At 35.3% G+C, this 18,951-nt stretch overlaps 1 protein-coding gene across 25 annotated transcripts in view; it reads right to left on the reverse strand.

Annotated features, from left to right (window-relative positions):
* PCM1 (pericentriolar material 1) overlaps positions 1 to 18,951 on the reverse strand; it is an 84,586-nt gene that overhangs the window by 56,190 nt on the left and 9,445 nt on the right. For 13 of the 25 annotated variants that reach the window (XR_015249636.1, XR_015249634.1, XR_015249635.1 and 10 more), the window contains 9 exons: positions 14,958 to 15,075; positions 13,052 to 13,297; positions 11,772 to 12,041; positions 10,884 to 11,054; positions 10,582 to 10,698; positions 8,938 to 9,120; positions 3,548 to 3,725; positions 3,082 to 3,171; positions 632 to 741 (listed from right to left, as the gene is read on the reverse strand). Coding sequence is in view for 6 of the 25 variants with exons in the window: in XM_086702843.1 (XP_086558969.1) it covers positions 632 to 741; positions 3,082 to 3,171; positions 3,548 to 3,725; positions 8,938 to 9,120; positions 10,582 to 10,698; positions 10,884 to 11,054; positions 11,772 to 12,041; positions 13,052 to 13,297; positions 14,958 to 15,053 (1,461 nt within the window). In the remaining 19 variants the exon portion in view is untranslated. The remainder of the gene's footprint in view (positions 1 to 631; positions 742 to 3,081; positions 3,172 to 3,547; positions 3,726 to 8,937; positions 9,121 to 10,581; positions 10,699 to 10,883; positions 11,055 to 11,771; positions 12,042 to 13,051; positions 13,298 to 14,957; positions 15,076 to 18,951) is intronic. The other 12 variants (XR_015249644.1, XM_086702847.1, XM_086702845.1 and 9 more) reach the window with 6 other exon arrangements.

The following is an 18,951-nucleotide window of genomic DNA, read 5'->3' on the forward strand; positions in this document are numbered from 1 at the left end:
ACTGCTCAATCATTCTTGAAAGTAGCAGACCATATTCATTTATTGTCATCAGGTCAGCCGATAGAAGACACTTCGTCTTCATACTCAATTCCAGTGAAGAGGTATTAATTCACCCTTTCTTACTCAAGGCCCATAAACTGAAATGGTGTATTTATATCATTATTTACAAGTCATTAAATTATAACAATAACTCTGAAATTAAACTTAGGAACTTTCTTCAAAATTGTTAGTAAAGTATCATAAAGGCACAGATTCAGATATAACTTAAGTTTTAGAGGTTATGACCATTAGAATATTTGAGAGGAAAAAAGAACATATTATCTAGTAGCACAGAGGGAGAAAATTTCACTTATCACTACATTCAAGGCAGGTTTTCCTCTAATTTAGTGTTTCTCACAGTATAGCCCCCAGACTACCAGCAGTAGAATCACATGGTGGGAAAGCCCACCTCAAATGAATGAGTCATACACACTTTTGGAGGTGAGGGGAACCCAATGACTAGAAAACTACTTTTTTGTTTGTTTTTTTTTTTAATAATCATAACAGGTGAATTTACGCTCAGTGAAATTTGGGAACCACTAGTTTAATTAATGTAATTTTAAACTCAACTATACTAAAAAAATTAAGTTACCTGAGAATCACGAAGCTGATTATGAAAACGCTGAATCAAGTCATTCAATTCCTCGTTTAGTTCAGATGTGATACTAACTCCAGATAGGCTACCTGCTGTTTCTGTTACAACTGGAAAGAAAATTAACAACTATTCACTAAAGCAAATAAGTTAAATTTTAATTTAATTTAAAATTTCAATTTGAGAAGCTAAAAATAAATTCTGAGAGAAAAACAGGAATTAAAAAAAAAAAATCTAACCTAATTTACAACTAGTTAACTCTCAGATTTATCTCCCAACCAATCATTTTAATAAAAATTTCCATCTAACCTGAAAACAAAAGGACCCAGAAAACTCCAGTATAGTGGTTCATCTTTTTCCACTCCATCATTCAAAGAGAAACACTGCTACATCCCAATTAAGAATAGTGACTCAAAGGAGTAGGGAGAGGACAGGCCAATCAGATTGGGTTGGGGGACTGGCAGGGAAAGTGGTTAATCTGAAAAAGCACAGCTAATACAGTCAGGTCTCAATCCCTACCTCCCCAGACAGAATCAATGATCTAATACAGGGCTGGCAAACATTTCATAAAGATTCAGATGGTACATATGTTAGGCTTTGTGGAAATATAGTTTTTGTCTCAACTACGCAATTCTGCCACTGCAGGGAAAAAACAACCACAGACAATAAATACATAAATAGACACAGATATATTCCATGAAACTTTATTTTATAGAGTGGGTCAAATCCAGCTGGCCATAGCTTGCTGACCCGTGCGACAGAACAGGTAATTTACTGAAGCTGTTGCTTAGGACACAACTAACTGCAAGACCATGGTTCTTACCTTCCTATGGCAATATTCCTGAGGCAGTATTCAGATGATAATTTCGATAACAGTCACTGTTCTACTACCAACCACTCCATGCTCATCCTCTCTAGCTCTAAAAGAGACACTGGCTATAAACTGTTTCTGTTCTAAAGGAAAATACTAGCTTTCTCAATGAGAAATTAGAATTTCAGGGTTAAATAGAATCCCAAGTATCTAGTGCAAACTCTATTTTGAAAACAATGAAATTACAGTATAGGTAACTAACACACACTTAACTAACACATACCCGCTAGTTCAGTAAAGAACAATTCTTTCCCATAACAATTACTTTGACTTGCTTACATACCAGAAGATTAAATATTACCATTCCGGTTTTTCATATAAGAAGCAATGTTTAAAAATTACTAAAATTATTTTTGAAATAGTATGTAAAAAAAGTTTACTCTTAAACTCCTGTTCATTCTACTCCTGGTGCCTGCCTCATAGTACACTTTAAAGAAAAAGAAATAAGTTCATATATTCAGAAAAAGACCCCTGACTTACAATTCAAGAGATCTGATTTTACTAATATTCCATGTAAGTGTAAGCAAGTCACAAACTCTGTTAGAGCCGCTTCTCTACAACATGAGCCTAAGAAATAAATGCTCTGGTGACTAACACACAATTTCATGATAATTAAATGAGATGATGTGAATGTAACTATGTGAAATAACATAAGTATCACAGGCAAGTCTCTGAAATCTAAAACTTGAAAAATATTTAAACTATTTAGAACATTAGTCATTAGCCTTTACCTGGTATTAGTCATCGTTTAAATATTGTTTTATTCTAAATTATCTATTTCCTAAAATATGAATGTAAAAGCTAATGATACTCTGAACTTTACAAGAGAAAAATGGGTTCAAAATGCATATTAATTATGATATACTACACTACATATATGATACACAATTATGTAATTATTACAAAGGAGTAAAGTTACTTGCGAGTCATGATGTTCCTTATGAAAACGCAAAATTAAATTATGTATAACAGTGATCAGAGGGCTCAGCCAGTGGGCTAGGTATGGATAGCAGCATAAAATGAGTAATAACAGGATGACCTCAGTGAAGACCTAACATAGAAGAGCCCACAGGAAATAAATTATTAGACTGGGATGACAGACTAGAAAATATCCCTTAGTTTTACTGAGTTTTAACAGGTAACAAGTGGTTTTCAACATAATGAGAAACTCAAGAGGTTTGAAGATGATGAAACAAACTATAAAATTAGACTCCACACTGAAGAATTCAACACACTTTCCACCTAAATGATAGATACATGGCTGTGACAGAAGGGAAAATGAAAAAAACATTTCTGAGTCTCAGGAAGACTATACAAGATATAAATTCAGTAAAAAGGAACTAGTGCACACCACTGGGTATCTAACTGAAATAACAGAGCTACTGCTAACATCAGAAGCTAAAGAAGCCGTTCAGATTTATTCACTGCCTCACTTTTAGGGTTTTGACCTTTCCTAGGGAGACAAGAAAAGTATGGCAATCCCAGGTGAATAAAGTACAACAGGTGGAAAAAAAAACAACCCATCAAGAGCCCTATTAGTGTGAGGTACAAAAACAGAACTGCAGCCTGTCCCTTTTACCTCTTGAGGGTGCTCTCTGATGAAAAGGAGAGCAGGCTGGCTGTGGGCCTGGTACAGTATGACGGCCAGGAGCTGTCCCTGCAGCCTTTTCTGCATAACCAGAGAAAGCACAGGACAGGGTAAGCCTCGTATGTAGGTTTCTAGTCAACAATCAAGATCTGGTTATCTAATAACCAGCATCCACCTTGCAAGACCATTATTAACCGAGCCTTGCTTTTTTTCAACGTTTATTTATTTTTAGGACAGAGAGAGACAGAGCATGAACGGGGGAGGGGCAGAGAGAGAGGGAGACACAGAATCGGAAACAGGCTCCAGGCTCTGAGCCATCAGCCCAGAGCCTGACGCGGGGCTCGAACTCACGGACCGCGAGATCGTGACCTGGCTGAAGTCGGACACTTAACCGACTGCGCCACCCAGGCGCCCCAACCGAGCCTTGCTTTTATCAACATGCTAGCCTGCAGCATACCAGAATCGTCCATCACAGCGATAGCTTGCTCGGCTTTGTGCTGCAGAGCGAGAAGAGCAGCCTGTCGTCCCTGCAGGGCTCGCAGCTGCTCCTGCTGCTGTAACATCCTTTTTAATAAGTCATGCTGTTTCTTCAAATTTTCTATCTCTTCCATAGGTTCCTGCTGAGGATCTCTGGCCTGGAAAATAAGATCAACAATACTTGTATCTGATTATTAAAATTCATGTTCCTGTTTCAACTACTAATGGCAAAGTACATACGTAGATGATAAATTAGTATTAAACACACAACCCTCGATACAGTTTTAGTAGACTTGGAGAAAAAGATTTAAGAAAAAAATGATGACACAGAGAGAGCCTGCCGTATTAAGAGTTAGGTAGTTAGGTAATTTCACGGTAAAAGAGCATAATCAATGGCTTAGCATGAAGAGGAATTAACCAAGGGGGAGAAAAAGGCGTACAAAAAAAGTTACAAAGAGCTAAACACACACACACACACACACACACACACAAACGAGATCCGAGCCTTACAGAAAAGGAAGAACAAACAGATCATACCAGGTTAATTAATGCCCTAAAAAAAATATCCCTGCAGAAGATCTGGCTAAAAAACATTCTGCCTCACTTCTGGAAGTGACGTTAAAAAACACTAATAGGGGCGCCTGGGTGGCGCAGTCGGTTAAGCGTCCGACTTCAGCCAGGTCACGATCTTGCGGTCCGTGAGTTCGAGCCCCGCGTCGGGCTCTGGGCTGATGGGTCAGAGCCTGGAGCCTGTTTCCGATTCTGTGTCTCCCTCTCTCTCTGCCCCTCCCCCGTTCATGCTCTGTCTCTCTCTGTCCCAAAAATAAATAAACGTTGAAAAAAAAAAAAAATTTAAAAAAAACACTAATAAAACAAAAACAAACCCACTATTTTCTAACTGAGGACAGAAATTTTAGAAACACATTTTTTATTTGATAATCGGACGTGAAAGGATTTAATTTACTTGCATCTCATTTTATAAGCATAAAAATAAGACAGAATACTTTATATTTTGTATCAAAGATATCATTATGTTTTCTTTTAACATATGCTCATTTAGCAGAGTCTGAGAACATTAAATACTTTGAAATTCCCCCCAAATGCTACCATTTTGCCTAAAAGTAGAGGAACAAGATTAAACAGGTGCCACTTATAAGAAATCACAAAATTTTTAAACATTAATCTTAAAACCACTGAAATGTAACCCAATAAGAAAAACTGAAAGTCAATTAAGCAAAGAGACCAATTTAAATACAACTTGGAAAAAAAAAAAGGCCAAATTACATATGAAATGTATATATACCATATTGGTATTTTTCATTATTGATCTGTCTTTTTAAAAATCTTGTATTTTAAAAGTTTAATGATTTTACCTAATATTTACATAGACTATTTCTATTAAAAACATTTAGTCACTTTTAAACTTGCACTGCTACCAAATTTTGGTTGGAGTTATGTAGATTTTAAATGAATAATCCCCCCCCCCACTACCAAAGTTATTAAGGAAAATAAAGTTCAATAATTTCATTTGAAAGTAAAAATGCACTGATCTGCTTTCTCTATGTGATTCCTGTATAAATTACAGAAACACAGATGGCTCCAGAGAGATTCCCTTCTGAGTGACATCCCTTATCAATAACTATGCAAAACTCCCTTCTCTACCTCCCCGGGTAGAACTCATCAGTATTATGAATAACTTTTACACCGTGACTTGGCAAGCAATAAAACTAGTAAGTGAATAAATAAGAACATGGGTATGAATTAAATACTCTGAAGAAAATAGAATCAAATAAGGAAGTAAAAAGACTATGGTTGGAATATTTGACGTACGTATCAGAGAAGCCAGGACAGTGAGTGCTGTCTCTATCCTGTATTCAGTGACCAGACTTCATGAACATGGAAAAGAAATAACCTCTCTTGGACAAATCAGTACTTAAAGATTTTCTGTTGTCCTGAATTTCCTTTTTACATGAACTGTTTATTTAGTTCTCTCCCGACCTATACAAGTGGAGTTACGCTACTAACATTTACATTCATTCCTGTCATATACTCTGGTTTCTCTTCAGATCATATAAATCTTTCGCCTTTTAGATTCATTCCTGTCAAAATTCATCTTAGTTCTGGCTTATTTCAATTTGTGATCCTTTCATCCCTCAAAAATACTACTAAAGTATCTAAACTAATATATCTAAACTATTCACCCCTCAAGGTAACCTTAAAGCTATCTAAAGAGTTTACTAAATAACTAACATTCTGGGTTTTTCCCCTTTAAAAAGAAAACTTTTTAAAAGAACTTTAATCCTTGTTAGTCAGATTTATTTGCAAAACTCTGATACTAAAATTATAAAGAATCCTGAACTATTTATGAAAGTAAACACAATTACCTTCAGATTCTTCACTAATCCAAAATGATTTCCCAACAAGTTTTGAAATTAGTAGAGTTTTAATACTGTTTAATAAGTTCTGCATCCATATAAATAATATTCAAACTAATACTCGGGAAATCTAAGCTGAAGGAAGCAGGTAGGAACCACGGTCAAACAATAAAGAAAGGGAAGATAAGAAAATGGAAATAAAAACACCTAGGGATTAGAACATGCCAAACATGTTCTTAAACATATTTTTACTTAAACTTTTTGAGTCACCTTCAACAAGTACATTTTTAGTTTACAGATAAAAAAAAATAACTTAGGCATGAATTCCAAAGTTGCCTACAGGTAACAGTTCAATTTCAGAAAATTCTTTCTTTCCTCTAGTCAACTGAAGTTCCTCTAATAATTCATGGGTCCGAATATATTTTTATAGCTGAAAAGTACTTCAGATAATATGTCTCCAAGTTTTCTCATGTGAAAGCCCAGAGAAGATAAAACTGTGGTTTATCCATTATCACAGTTAGGGCAAGTCAGGTTCCTAAGTTCTAGGATAGCGTTTTCCACCCCATACTGTCTGCCCCCAAATTATGTGTTTAGATAGTTTTAAATACAAAAGTCTAAGGCACAGTGGTCAGAGGAAGCATAGTCTGGTTTGGGAGACAAAGTTAGCCTACATGAAATATACCTAGAAATGATGAAAACAATAGCAGAAAAGAAGTAGATAGTATTTTTAAAAGCTTATAAAGTCTCTAAAAGCTGATAGTACGCAGCAAAGAGAAGTATGGGCAAATAGTGAGACATGGGTCTTACAGAAGGCTTCTTTTTAAAAATTATGCAAAGTTTGGGGCGCCTGGGTGGCGCAGTCGGTTAAGCGTCCGACTTCAGCCAGGTTACGATCTCGCGGTCCGGGAGTTCGAGCCCCGCAGCAGGCTCTGGGCTGATGGCTCGGAGCCTGGACCCTGTTTCCGATTCTGTGTCTCCCTCTCTCTCTGCCCCTCCCCCATTCATGCTCTGTCTCTCTCTGTCCCAAAAATAAATAAAAAAATAAATAAAAAATGAAATAAAATAAAAATTATGCAAAGTGTCATCATATCTGTAAAATATTCCATAAAATGGATACTGTCCTTGTAAGCAGCTGGAGAATATCAACCATTTCCTATCCCACTGCAACTTACAATGATGCTTTAAGCTCTGAATTTCAGTTAAGAACTCCACTTTTTCCTACTCTTTTAAAAGAATATGACATCTTGTAAGAATGTTAAGTAGGAAATGAAGGTGAGGTGGGGAGAACACAATTCTGCACAGCAGAGGAGAAACCAAGTCAGTTGGTGAGAATTAGGGTTTTTTTCTAATGAAATATTACGAACAGAGTACTGATAGAACTGCCGTAGGAAGGCCCTAAGTATCAAAAGATTAAAGAGAATCAAATTGGAATAAACTCCGACAGTTCAATAGAGAATAATATTCACATATAATGACATTATTCAAAGGAACTAAAAACCAGAAAAACGGATTTTGAAATTAAGTATTTTCTACTTCAGGAAAAAAAGAAAAACTGGCAGATAGCATGCTGTAACAACTATCAATTCCTAAGTTTTGTCACTACTCAGAAGACTTAAGAAAGGATTAAGTTCCAAATAACATTTATTATGTCTCATACATTCTCTTCTCCAAAGGTATTAGTTTTAAAACTAATCAACTACTGGGGCACCTGGGCGGCTCAGTTGGTTGAGTGTCCAGGGCCATGATCCCAAGGTCATGGGATCAAGCCCCACACTGAGCTCCATGCTGAGCGTGGAGCCTGCTTAAGATTCTCTCTCTCTCTTTCTCTCTCTCTCTCTCTCTCGCGCTCACTCGCTCTGCCCCTCTCCCCCACGCATGTGCACTTGCTAAGAAAAATAAAAATTAAATAAAATCTTAAAAAAAATAATCAGCTACTTAATTTATTGTTATATTGGGGCACCTTCTGCTTAACATTTTATAGTTAAAGATCATCCCAGCTGATTTCAAACTAAATCCTCAGATTATTGTGGGAGCCAGGAAAAAATATAAAAAACAAAATCAACTGCCAAAATACAAGTTTTGTCATTTTAAACAACCAGAAAAAGAAAATGTGCATAACAAAACAAAGACCAATCCTAGTTAATATAAGCTACTAATAAAACGTAAGAAACTAGTCTAATCTATACATAATTACTAAAATAGTATTTTACTCTTGCCAAATGGAAACAAGATTTTATAAATGCTCTTTTATTGAAAGTTGTTTTACATGGAACTACACAAGCAGTTGTTTTCTTAAACCTTTCCTGAGCACCTTTTTGCAAATCATGGAAAATTAAAAGAACATTTAGAGCAAACATTGGCGGAAAAAAACAGCAAAACATAGTAATTCAACTTTTTTTGCTTTTTCAAACTATGAAGTATTTTTCTTAAAAAAAAAAAAAAAGGAATGGAAGAGGTTTCCAACAAGAAAAATATAAACCAAATAAAAAAAAGCACTATAAAAATACTTCATTCTTAGAAAGAAAAGTAATAGCCTACTCCATTTTCTTTTTCTTTAATGATTACAAGAATTAAAACTTAAAAGCACTATGTTCATCACGAATACAAATACCAGAAACAGCAACTAATGGTTAAGGTTTAGGAATGTTCTATCCTGAGTTCTCAAAGGCAAAAAAAAAAAAAAAAAAAAAAAAAAAAAAAAAAAAAAAAAAAAAAAAAAAGAAAAAGAAAATGGATTAAGTTTCAAGTCCTTTGTTAACGCAAATTAAATACAGCTGCCACATATAATCCATGCAGAGGAGTAGAAGAAAACAGAAAAGAATAAAAACACTAAGGGACAACACTTTATCAAAGCAAATTACAGTATAATTAGCCATGTTAAGAACTTACATATTTAAGAGTAATAGCAACAAGAGAAAAGCAAATAAGGAAGAGGAAATGTGAACAAAAGAGGTGCTCATTTAGAGACTTCCCAAATTAACATTGTGAAATATACCTTTGAGGGAAATCCACGTTTTCGGCTATATTTCCTATCAGGCCTCAGTTCCCTGTCATTCTGAGGAGGTCTGTCACCTTTCCCTTTTGGACTTGTGGTAACGTCTGAAACCTGTTCTTGTGAAGCTGAATTCCCTAGTTTGTCCTCAATGCACGGCCGAATTCTCAGACTAAAAGATGCCTCCTTTATTAAATAGTGTAGCATATTAATTTCTTAACACAAACTCCTGTTTAACATACAAGCCAGCCTTGTCAATAAATACAAAAAATTTACCAGTCCATCTCTTTAAAAATCAACCCACCCTCCCCCAAGTGGCATAAACTTAGACTTCTAAATTTCTGCAGACTAGACTAATGCTTACTGTAATCAAGTGAATATCATATCCTAGGCAATTTCCCAACTATACAACAACTAAAGCACATTTTAACATTTATTCTGCTGTTATTAAGCAACTTTCATAATGTCATTTTATGTTTATGAAAGAATTCTCATCACAGTGAACATTACATATGCATATACAAATTAGAATAATCAATTATACCATCGCCTACTCCTCCCCAAGAGAATTCCTTTACCCACATTCCCCAACTCTTCCATTTCTGCTGAAATGAAATGTGAGGAAAAAATCATTCCCAGCACCTCTGTAAACAGAAAAACTATTTTCCCACAACACAATCTATTTTCAACAACTGTTTGGATCAAGCCCCCTGAGTATCTCCTGGTGAAAATACTGTAGGGAAAAAAATTCAAATTTTTCAAATTAGGAAGGGCAGGGAAGAGAAAGGAGGCAGTAAGAAATTATGCAGGTGATACTAACAGGAAACAAACCCTCAAATTCCTCATGCTGAATGGTATTTTGGAACATATCTCAGAAACAAAAGATAGACACACATGGTTATCCTTTCATAAGAAAAGCTTTACTTGTAATAGGTTTTCAAATTTACTAATGCATGGTGATAGGTCTGCCTGTTAAAATTAAAATGCTTAAAAGCAGGTTCCAAAGCCCACTACCTTCTACAAACTAAGTTCATTTTACAAAGTTTTCCTCCAAGTTCTGTAAATTCCTGATTATTTTTTCAAAAACCAGTATCCTGATAAATTTCATTTTGCAGAGTTACAAGAATAAATCATAATGTAAATGCTACTGTATCCCATTTCATTTCAGTGTTTCAGTCATCTAGTTTTACTACAGTTCAAAAACTATCCTAGGAATGAAAAATCCCAGTAGCCTTCAAATGAGTCCTCAATGGCAAAAGAACTTGGAGACTTTTCCAACAGATAATATACTTTGTAATGGTACTTTGTACTTCCAGCTCCTTTTTCCACGATGAATTTTAACTTTCCCAATGCATCTTAAAGTGAGTAAAGCTGTGCTTAATGAAACCTACAGAAAAACCATGTTTCTGCAAGCCGATCAGAAATTACTAGATTTTCAAATCATCCATTAAAACATTTAATCTTAGTAAGAAAAACTTTTATATTTCCAGGTTTAAAAAGAATATATACAGCATTAACAACTTGAGAGTTTCTTCCCTGAAATATACTTTTCATTAAGGAATGCCTATGAAAAATATCATCTTGAAAAATGGGGGAAAAGCTTAAATCTTCATTTCCAGCACTTTTAATTACCAAAAAGCCGCTTACCGTGGTATCTGAAGCCTCAGACTGCACATCTATGTTTAGCGATGTGCTCTCAGCTACAGAACCAGATCCCACAGCTGAATCTATAGTCCGAACATCCTCCTCCTCATTTTCTCTAGCCTGAAATATTTTAGTGGTATAAATCATACAACTATTAAAAAGGGCAATAAAATGTTATAACGGATGGCATGATTTTTTGAAAACATATTAACTCCTCTGGGGTAGAGTCAGAATGCCATCAGCATATGTACACTAACATACCACAAAAATAACTCAATACGTTATTTAAAAGGTACAAAACTTACAAGGATTTTTTGGAGAAATTTCATATATGACTTTTCTTGCTCTTTAAGGTGATTTATTAGATGAGTAAGGCGCTCAACATTAGCAGATCTTTCATTTTTCTCTACAAGATCTTCCCGCATGGAACTAGCTTTAGTAATATAATCACGAATCTGAACAAGCCTGCTTACAATCTGCAGGGAAAACATTTGGAGGTAAAAAATAAACAAATAAAATAAACAAAAAGGCATGAAAATAAACAGTATGTAAAAACTGACCATAAATTATTCCACACCAACAATTCTACACATTTCTTATTTCAAATACAATAACCAAAGATACTTCTAGCTTTATCATTTGAATTTATACATGCAAAAGATCTGAATCAAATTTAGAATTTAATCAAAACATAACTGGCAATACTAACAACTCTAATTATTGGGAATTAAAGATTTTCAAAATTTGTTTTAATTTACATTACTTGAAAAAATTTACTTCCAGAACTGCATGCCTTTAAACCATTACTAACGTAAATTTTTTCTAACGTTTATATATTTCCTTAGCAGTATTCTAAATACTTCTGAAAGTAGTTTTCAAAAGAAATATATCACCATTTAAAAAAATTCTTACCATCATCTATTAATCACATTGTTTCAAACTCCCCTTTACCAAAATTTGGCAACACAGCCTCTGGTGGATAAACAGAAGCCCTAATTTACCTAGATATGGCACTTCTACAATCATTATGGGTAAAAAGAAGTTTACACTAAATTGAATAAATCTGAAAGATTAATGAGGAGAATCACACAAGTACCCAACTAAAATCCCTATGTGCATAACTCAGTAAAACTGAATCTTACTATTTCTACTTTGAAGTTCATGAAAACAAAGCAAAAGAAACATTTTACCACCTGGCTGCTCTCCATTGCAGGCTCTCCTCTTCCATCTTCTTCAGAGACTTGACAGTTTTGCAAAAGGTCATTACTTAAAGCGGAGGCAAACAACTCTTTACATTGTGCTGATCCAATCACTTCTCTCTTTGGAGGACTTACAGCAGCCTCTTTACTCTTGTTAGTATTAATCTGCATCGGCAAAAAGTTGAAGGGCTTTCGGTTTTCACCAAGCTGACGTTTGTTGTTGGCAGCTGTTGCTCTACCTTGAGAATCACTTCCAATGCTTCTCTATGTATGAAAAAGAAAACAAACCCCACAAACGTTAATTTTTCAATAAAATTTTTTTTCAAAAAACTCCAATGTTCTTAGTCAATTTCACCATCAGCTATTGATTCAGGAAGTATAGTTAAATATACTACTTTTGTACTAAGACACAGAAGAGATTCAAATCTACAAAATTCTTTTACTAAAATATCAAAATTTGATTAACTTGTCTTATTCCTCATTTTCTCAGACATAATTCAACTGATGAATATGAGCAAGATTAGTCTAAATGAAGTACTAGGACCACACACCATATTTATAACTCACATTGCTCATCAAACTTATTCACAGATTTTGTATGGGCTTTGGACCCAATGACTAAATATTAATATAAACATCACCACAAAGATATGTTTAGATGAAGCACTGTCTGAAAAAGTACTCAGCTCAGTGCCTGCTAACTAGCAAATGTTCAAAAATGAGTATATAGATGACTAAATGATATGGGATCACCACCACCATCAACCCAGACTTGAATGTACCTTTATGTGTATTTGGTAAACTGTTGGTTTCTCTAAAGTACAGATGTGACCATAAAATGTTTGTCAAGAGTTCATTATCATTTCCATTTGCTTTTAGCTCCAAATTTCATTTCAGTAATTATAAGACCAGCTACAGCTTTATTTTAAATTTGAGGTAATGTACAACATTCCCTTATGCAGTGATAAATTGGATCTTCCCTTTTGCCATCTTATTCAGTTACTAACATGCAAAATTTAGTTCCAGAATGAAATTATTCACATTAGTCACAGAGTATACGTAATAAAGTCACAAAAGACTTGTCCTTAGCAAGTTTAGAAATAAAGTCTTTGTTGCCCTCCAAAGAACCTAATACCAACACCACTAATTAAACTTCTTTCCATATACACAGAAACTAAGAAAAAAGAAACCGCTCACTTCTTACTCTTAAGCTATTTAACTCATTCTAAAAATTTCTCATCATTATAACTGGATTTTTAAAATAATTCACAAACCTGATCTAAATCACTGAAGTTTATCCGCTGTTTGAGTTTCTCTAGTTCTGCCTGCTCTGGAACAGACATCTGAGTCACATATCTACTATGTGGAAACGTATGTGGAGTCTTTGTTCTTCGCCTTCCAACTCCTGGTGATGACTCCGGAGAAATATCATTAGTTACCCTTTTATCACTTTCTACACCAAACTTTTTCTTATTCTTTTCTGATGATCTATTTGCTTTCTTCTGTTGGCCACCCCAATCCTTTAAAAAAGTAAAGGCAAAAGTTAATCTGGCCTCTATCAAACCAGGAAAGTAATCTGATATGCTTAAAAAATTGGGGTCAGTCTTAAAGTTAAAAATGACAAAACATTTTTCACATAAACATACAGACTTAAGAGACCTTATTTATTTCTACTAATGCATTTTCTATTACATCTAGCCTAAGTTTCGCAGATGGTCCTTCAGAAAAGAGATTACTTTCCTATCGTAGATCTTTAACAAACATAAATCCCCAAACTCTAGTCAGTCTGGATACTTTCAAAACCATTTTTAAAAACTGGTTCCCTACTATTTATAAATTGGATAGTATAATAAATTATAGATACCTTTACTGACCTCCTTTAAAATCAATGTGTATGATGAGAAAACAGATCTGGAATCCACCTGGATTCTGAAGTAATTATTGTTGGGGCACCTGAGTGGCTCAGTCAGCTAAGCATCCAACTTACGATTTCGCCCCAGGTCATGATCTCACGGTTCGTGAATTTGAGCCCCGCATCAGGCTCCATGCTAACAGCACAGAACCTGCTTGGGATTCTCTCTCTCCTTCTCTTTCTGCCCCTCCCATTTGCAAGCTCTCTCCCTCTCTCAAAATGAATAAATAAACTTAAAAATAGTTAAGTAATTACCATTATCTGAAGAAAAGCTCCACTGTATGACCCTAAGCAATTTAACTTCCCATAGTCTCGGTTTCCTAATTTCTAAAATAGTGTCACCTTTAAAACATGATTAAAAACAACATTCATAAAACATCTAGCACAGTGGCTAGCATATAGTAAGCAATAAACGTAACTATTGTTATGTTTTACAGGCAACAATGCAGTACATGATAAGGCCTGACATGAAATGACAAATATGATTCACATTTTAATGGGAAAACATTTTTATTTACTTAGTTATACCAACATAACCTAAGTCATTCAACAAAAAGGTCTATAAATTCCTACCTTAGCCATACTGGAAGAACTGTCTAGTTTTACTACAGCAAACCCTTACGGGATATTCTCCTCATTTATAACACAACTGCCTTCTCTACGAACTGTCTCTCCACCCCAATCAATCCATGTGTGGGTGTTCTTGCCAACCTGTTGTTCTACTTACCATACCCCTTCCTGGCCACAGATGACTGGAAAAGAGATGTATATCTAATCCAAATTGGGATGATCATACTTTAAAAATTTCAAATTGGAACTAAAAGATAACTAGTCAGTATATAATTGTAGCCATAAACGAAACTTTTGAATGAAGGGGCAACCACAAGAGAGAAAACCGGTCTGCGAAAAGAAAGTTGTGTTAAGCAAAGGAATTCAGAAGCAAATAGGGTAGTGAAAGAGCAATTCTTGACACTTTCTAGTTCCTTTTTCTAGTCTCTTCCTAAAACCCAGCTATAGACCTCTAATTTGTTTAACTGGTTTTCCATAGAACATCTTTAAAACCTTATAATAAATTAATATCTGTTAACTATAAACAAAAACGTCTTCAACTAATATAACAAATAGCCCAGGGTCATTTAATGTCTTGGCCAGCAAGAAAAAACTGTGCTTACAAAGAGTCTCAGTGAGTTTGATTTGGCTAAGGCAGGGGAAAGCTGAATTTTAACACTAGTAGTTAACGACACACAACTGATCAGAAGTTATCATACCATATTGTTAAGTCGGTCATCAACACCTTCAGTGCTCCAGTTTGCTATCTCCTGATCATTCATGCCTTCTTCAAAAGGACCTCCTCCTGTAGCCATCCTAGCTTTACCAATTAATTTTCTGCAAAACAAGTGAACACTAATATTTTTAACACATAAAAACAAACTCTAACTTTTAAATCATCCCATGAGGTTAAGTGATATAAAAGATCTCAGAAAAATTGATTTAATGAAATAGAAAGAGGTACTGTCAACCACGTACCATAAACAAATTGATTTAGCTGCCAGACACCTATTACAATTAACATGAGTTAAGTAGCTGTAGTGATGGGAAGGGGAAGGAAAACTTCAAAATATGCACCATGTGTCCTGGCCTGCATGCTTTCAGGCTACTTTAATTAACTAATTGAACACAGTCTTACAAAACAGAGCAATGAGGTAGGAAAAAGTTACTAAGGGCTAGAACCAAAACTGCTTGTAGAAAAAAAAAAAAACAAAACTAGGGGCGCCTGGGTGGCTCAAGTCAGTTAAGGATCTGACTTTGGTTCAGGTCATGATCTTACGGTTCATAGGTTTGAGTCCGGCATCGGGTTCTGTGCTGACAGTTCAGAGCCTGGAACCTGCTTCAGATTCTGTGTCTCCCTCTCTCTGCCCCTCCCCCACTCGTGCTCTCTTTCAAAAATAAATAGAATAAATGTTTGCTCAAATCCTTTACTCCTTTAAAAAAAAAAAAAAAAAAAAAAGAAAGAAAGAAAAAAAACTAATACTCCCAAAGACCTGGGTATTGGGTTTGTGTTAAAGTTTCAAAGAGGTTAGAAGTGCTCTGCATGAAACGTGGAGAAAGGTTTGTTTTTAATAGAAATGTAGTGGTAAGCAAGATAAAGAAAGGGCAGGGAGAGAAGAAGGCCAAGGTGGGTGAATGGCCAATAAAAGCCAAGAATACAGTGGCTTAAAACATTTAAGAAGAGTGATGCCAATTGCTTTACTTCAAATTTTATTTCTGCTACCTTAGTTCCCCCTAAATCTTGAATACTCTACCAAAGTCAAATTTTCCCCACTTAAAAAAAAAAAAAAAAAAAATTGAGGATTATGTGACTATCAAGGAAGGTACTGAATTTCATACCTGGGTCAAAGAGATGAGAAACAAAAAGAACAATGGTGGAAGCAGACGTTCAGAAGCAGAGATGAATCAGGAGAAAACAAGATTTCTACATAACCTTGTGAAGGACTCTGGCTTTCCACCAAGTGTGGAACTTGCAGGTTGGAGAAGGACTGAGTAAAAGAGATGGGCAGATAACTTTACTTAGAATTCAAGGGGCAGAGAAAGGCATTAAACAGTAGGGTTATATTAGGTTTCTCACTTTACAAATAATAACAGTAACATTCAAAGGAGTTAGATAATTTCACCAAGGTCACTCAGCTAAAAATGTCAAAAAGGAATACAAATCCAAGCTACATTGACCGTAAGATCCTAACTTATCCCATTCACTAGAGCAAAATATTAAAAGGATTATCATCCATGAGAAGTAGGAATCATATCGTAGACGTTTTATTGCTAGAGTATCTACTACAATAATATATTAACAGATTACAGAGAGGTTAAATTTTAGCATCTCAAAAAAGTAGTGATAAAATTCAAACACTTAATTCGGAAAAATCTTAAAAAGTACAAATACAAGGGTGCCTGGGTAGCTCAGTCAATTAAGCATCCGACTTCAGATTAGGTCATGATCTCACAGCTTGGGGAGTTGGAACCCTTTGGGCTCTGTGCTGACAGCTCAGAGCCTTGAGCCTACTTCAGATTCTGTGCCTCCCTCTCTCTTTGCCCGTCCTCGACTGATGCTGTCTCTCTCTCTCTCTCAAAAATAAACATTAAAAAAATTTTTTTAAACAGTACAAATAGAGTGACACTTTCTTATAGTTGTATATATTATACTGTTTGTGGGTTTTTTCTTTTTTTTTAAATTTTTTTTTCAACGTTTTTTATTTATTTTTGGGACAGAGAGAGACAGAGCATGAACGGGGGAGGGGCAGAGAGAGAGGGAGACACAGAATCGGAAACAGGCTCCAGGCTCTGACCCATCAGCCCAGAGCCCGACGCGGGGCTCGAACTCACGGACCGCGAGATCGTGACCTGGCTGAAGTCGGGCGCTTAACCGACTGCGCCACCCAGGCGCCCCATTTTTTTTTTTTTTAATTTTTTTTTTTTCAACGTTTTTTATTTATTTTTGGGACAGAGAGAGACAGAGCATGAACGGGGGAGGGGCAGAGAGAGAGGGAGACACAGAATCGGAAACAGGCTCCAGGCTCTGAGCCATGTGGGTTTTTTCAATGAGCATATATTACATTAATAATTTTCTTTTTTTTTGTAATTTTTTAATGTTTTATTTTTATTTATTTTGAGAGAGAGAGAGAGAGAGAGAGAGGAAGTATGAGTCAGGGAGGGGCAGAGAGAGAGGGAGAGAGACTCCCAAGCAGGTTCCACACTATTAGGGTAGAGCCTGATGCAAAGCTCAATCCCACAAATCATGAGATCATGACCTGAGCCAAAATTGAGATTTGGACACTTAACCAACTTAACCAATTATTAAAGTAGGCGCCCTACTTTAATAATTATCTGAGGTGAAACAAGTATATGTTACACCAACAGCCAACAATATTAAAATAAAACATGAAGGACATCCCTATAAAAAACAAGAATGACACATATCAGTTATTTAACATTGTTTTCAAAGTTCTACAAAGTGGAAAAATATGACGGGCGCCTGGGTAGCTCAGTCGGTTAAGCGTCCAACTCTTGATTTCAGCTCAAGTCATGACCGACCTCAAGGCGTCAGGCTATATGCTGACAGCAAGGAACGTGCTTAAGATTCTCTCTCCCTCTCTGCCCCTACCCAGCTCATGTGTGCACATGTGCGTGCTCTCTCAAAAATAAACGTTAAAAAAAAAAAAAAGGAAAAATATGAAACAGAAATATTAACACTGAAAACAGAAAAGGTAGTGTTCTTAAAAATATGTATTAGAAAACCTAGAGAAGTTCAAAATATCACCAACAATCACAGAGAAAATATCCTGGAGAAAAATGATGCCACTGATTAACAGTGAGCAAAAAGAAAACACCTAGGACTAAATGTAATTTCGCCCTATGTAAAGAAGCACCAGTAAACTCGGTAAGACAATAGAAAATTTAGTTAAGTACAAAAACAAACTATCTTCCCTAATGGGAAGACAAGTATTATAAACATCTCATTTTTTAAAAAAATATAGGCTTAATGAACTCCCAATGGGATTCTTCTTGGAATGTGACAAAACAAATATCTGAAAAATAAAAGTAGCAATAGAAGTTGGGAGAGCAGAAAACTAGCCCCAAGAGATATTCAATCATATTGAGTGCCTATATGAGTAAATTAGTATCAGCACCCCCCACCAAAATGCTGAAAAATACTCAATCAGAAAAATGTAATGAGGAAAATTAATTATAGCTAACATCCATTTTGCTTACTATATGGTAACCACCATGCTAAGTATTTTATGAGCATTTTATCATTTAATCCTCATAAAAATACTACAATGTAAGATGATGTAGGATTTTCCAATTGATGGGACAATCTGCTAATACTTTTGATAAACATAGAGATTTAACAGCATTTCTTAACCAGGATTCTTCATCTCAAACACAAAACACAGAAAAATGATTTAAGTGACAATTCTCAATTCTCCCAAGGCTGGTACCTACCCAGTACCAGTCCAGACACAGAAGAAAAATAAATTCTCAGTAAACAATGGATGCCTTAGAGTTTAATTCTCTTACAAGTAAAAAAGGCTGCCTTATACCATAACACCAAGGCAGTATCTAAGTAGATTAAATATAGATCAGGAAGATAAAAATCAGACAGATAGACAAGCAAGAAAACAGGATGGGCTTTAAAAACTGAGTTCTTACAAATATGGACTGCAGAAATAAAAAGGATTTTATTCACATGAAAGTAAATCCTAA

Source organism: Puma concolor, chromosome B1, assembly GCF_028749965.1.
Source record: "Puma concolor isolate L17-30 chromosome B1, mPumCon1.1.hap2, whole genome shotgun sequence".
In the NCBI taxonomy this organism is placed as follows: Eukaryota; Metazoa; Chordata; class Mammalia; order Carnivora; family Felidae; genus Puma; species Puma concolor.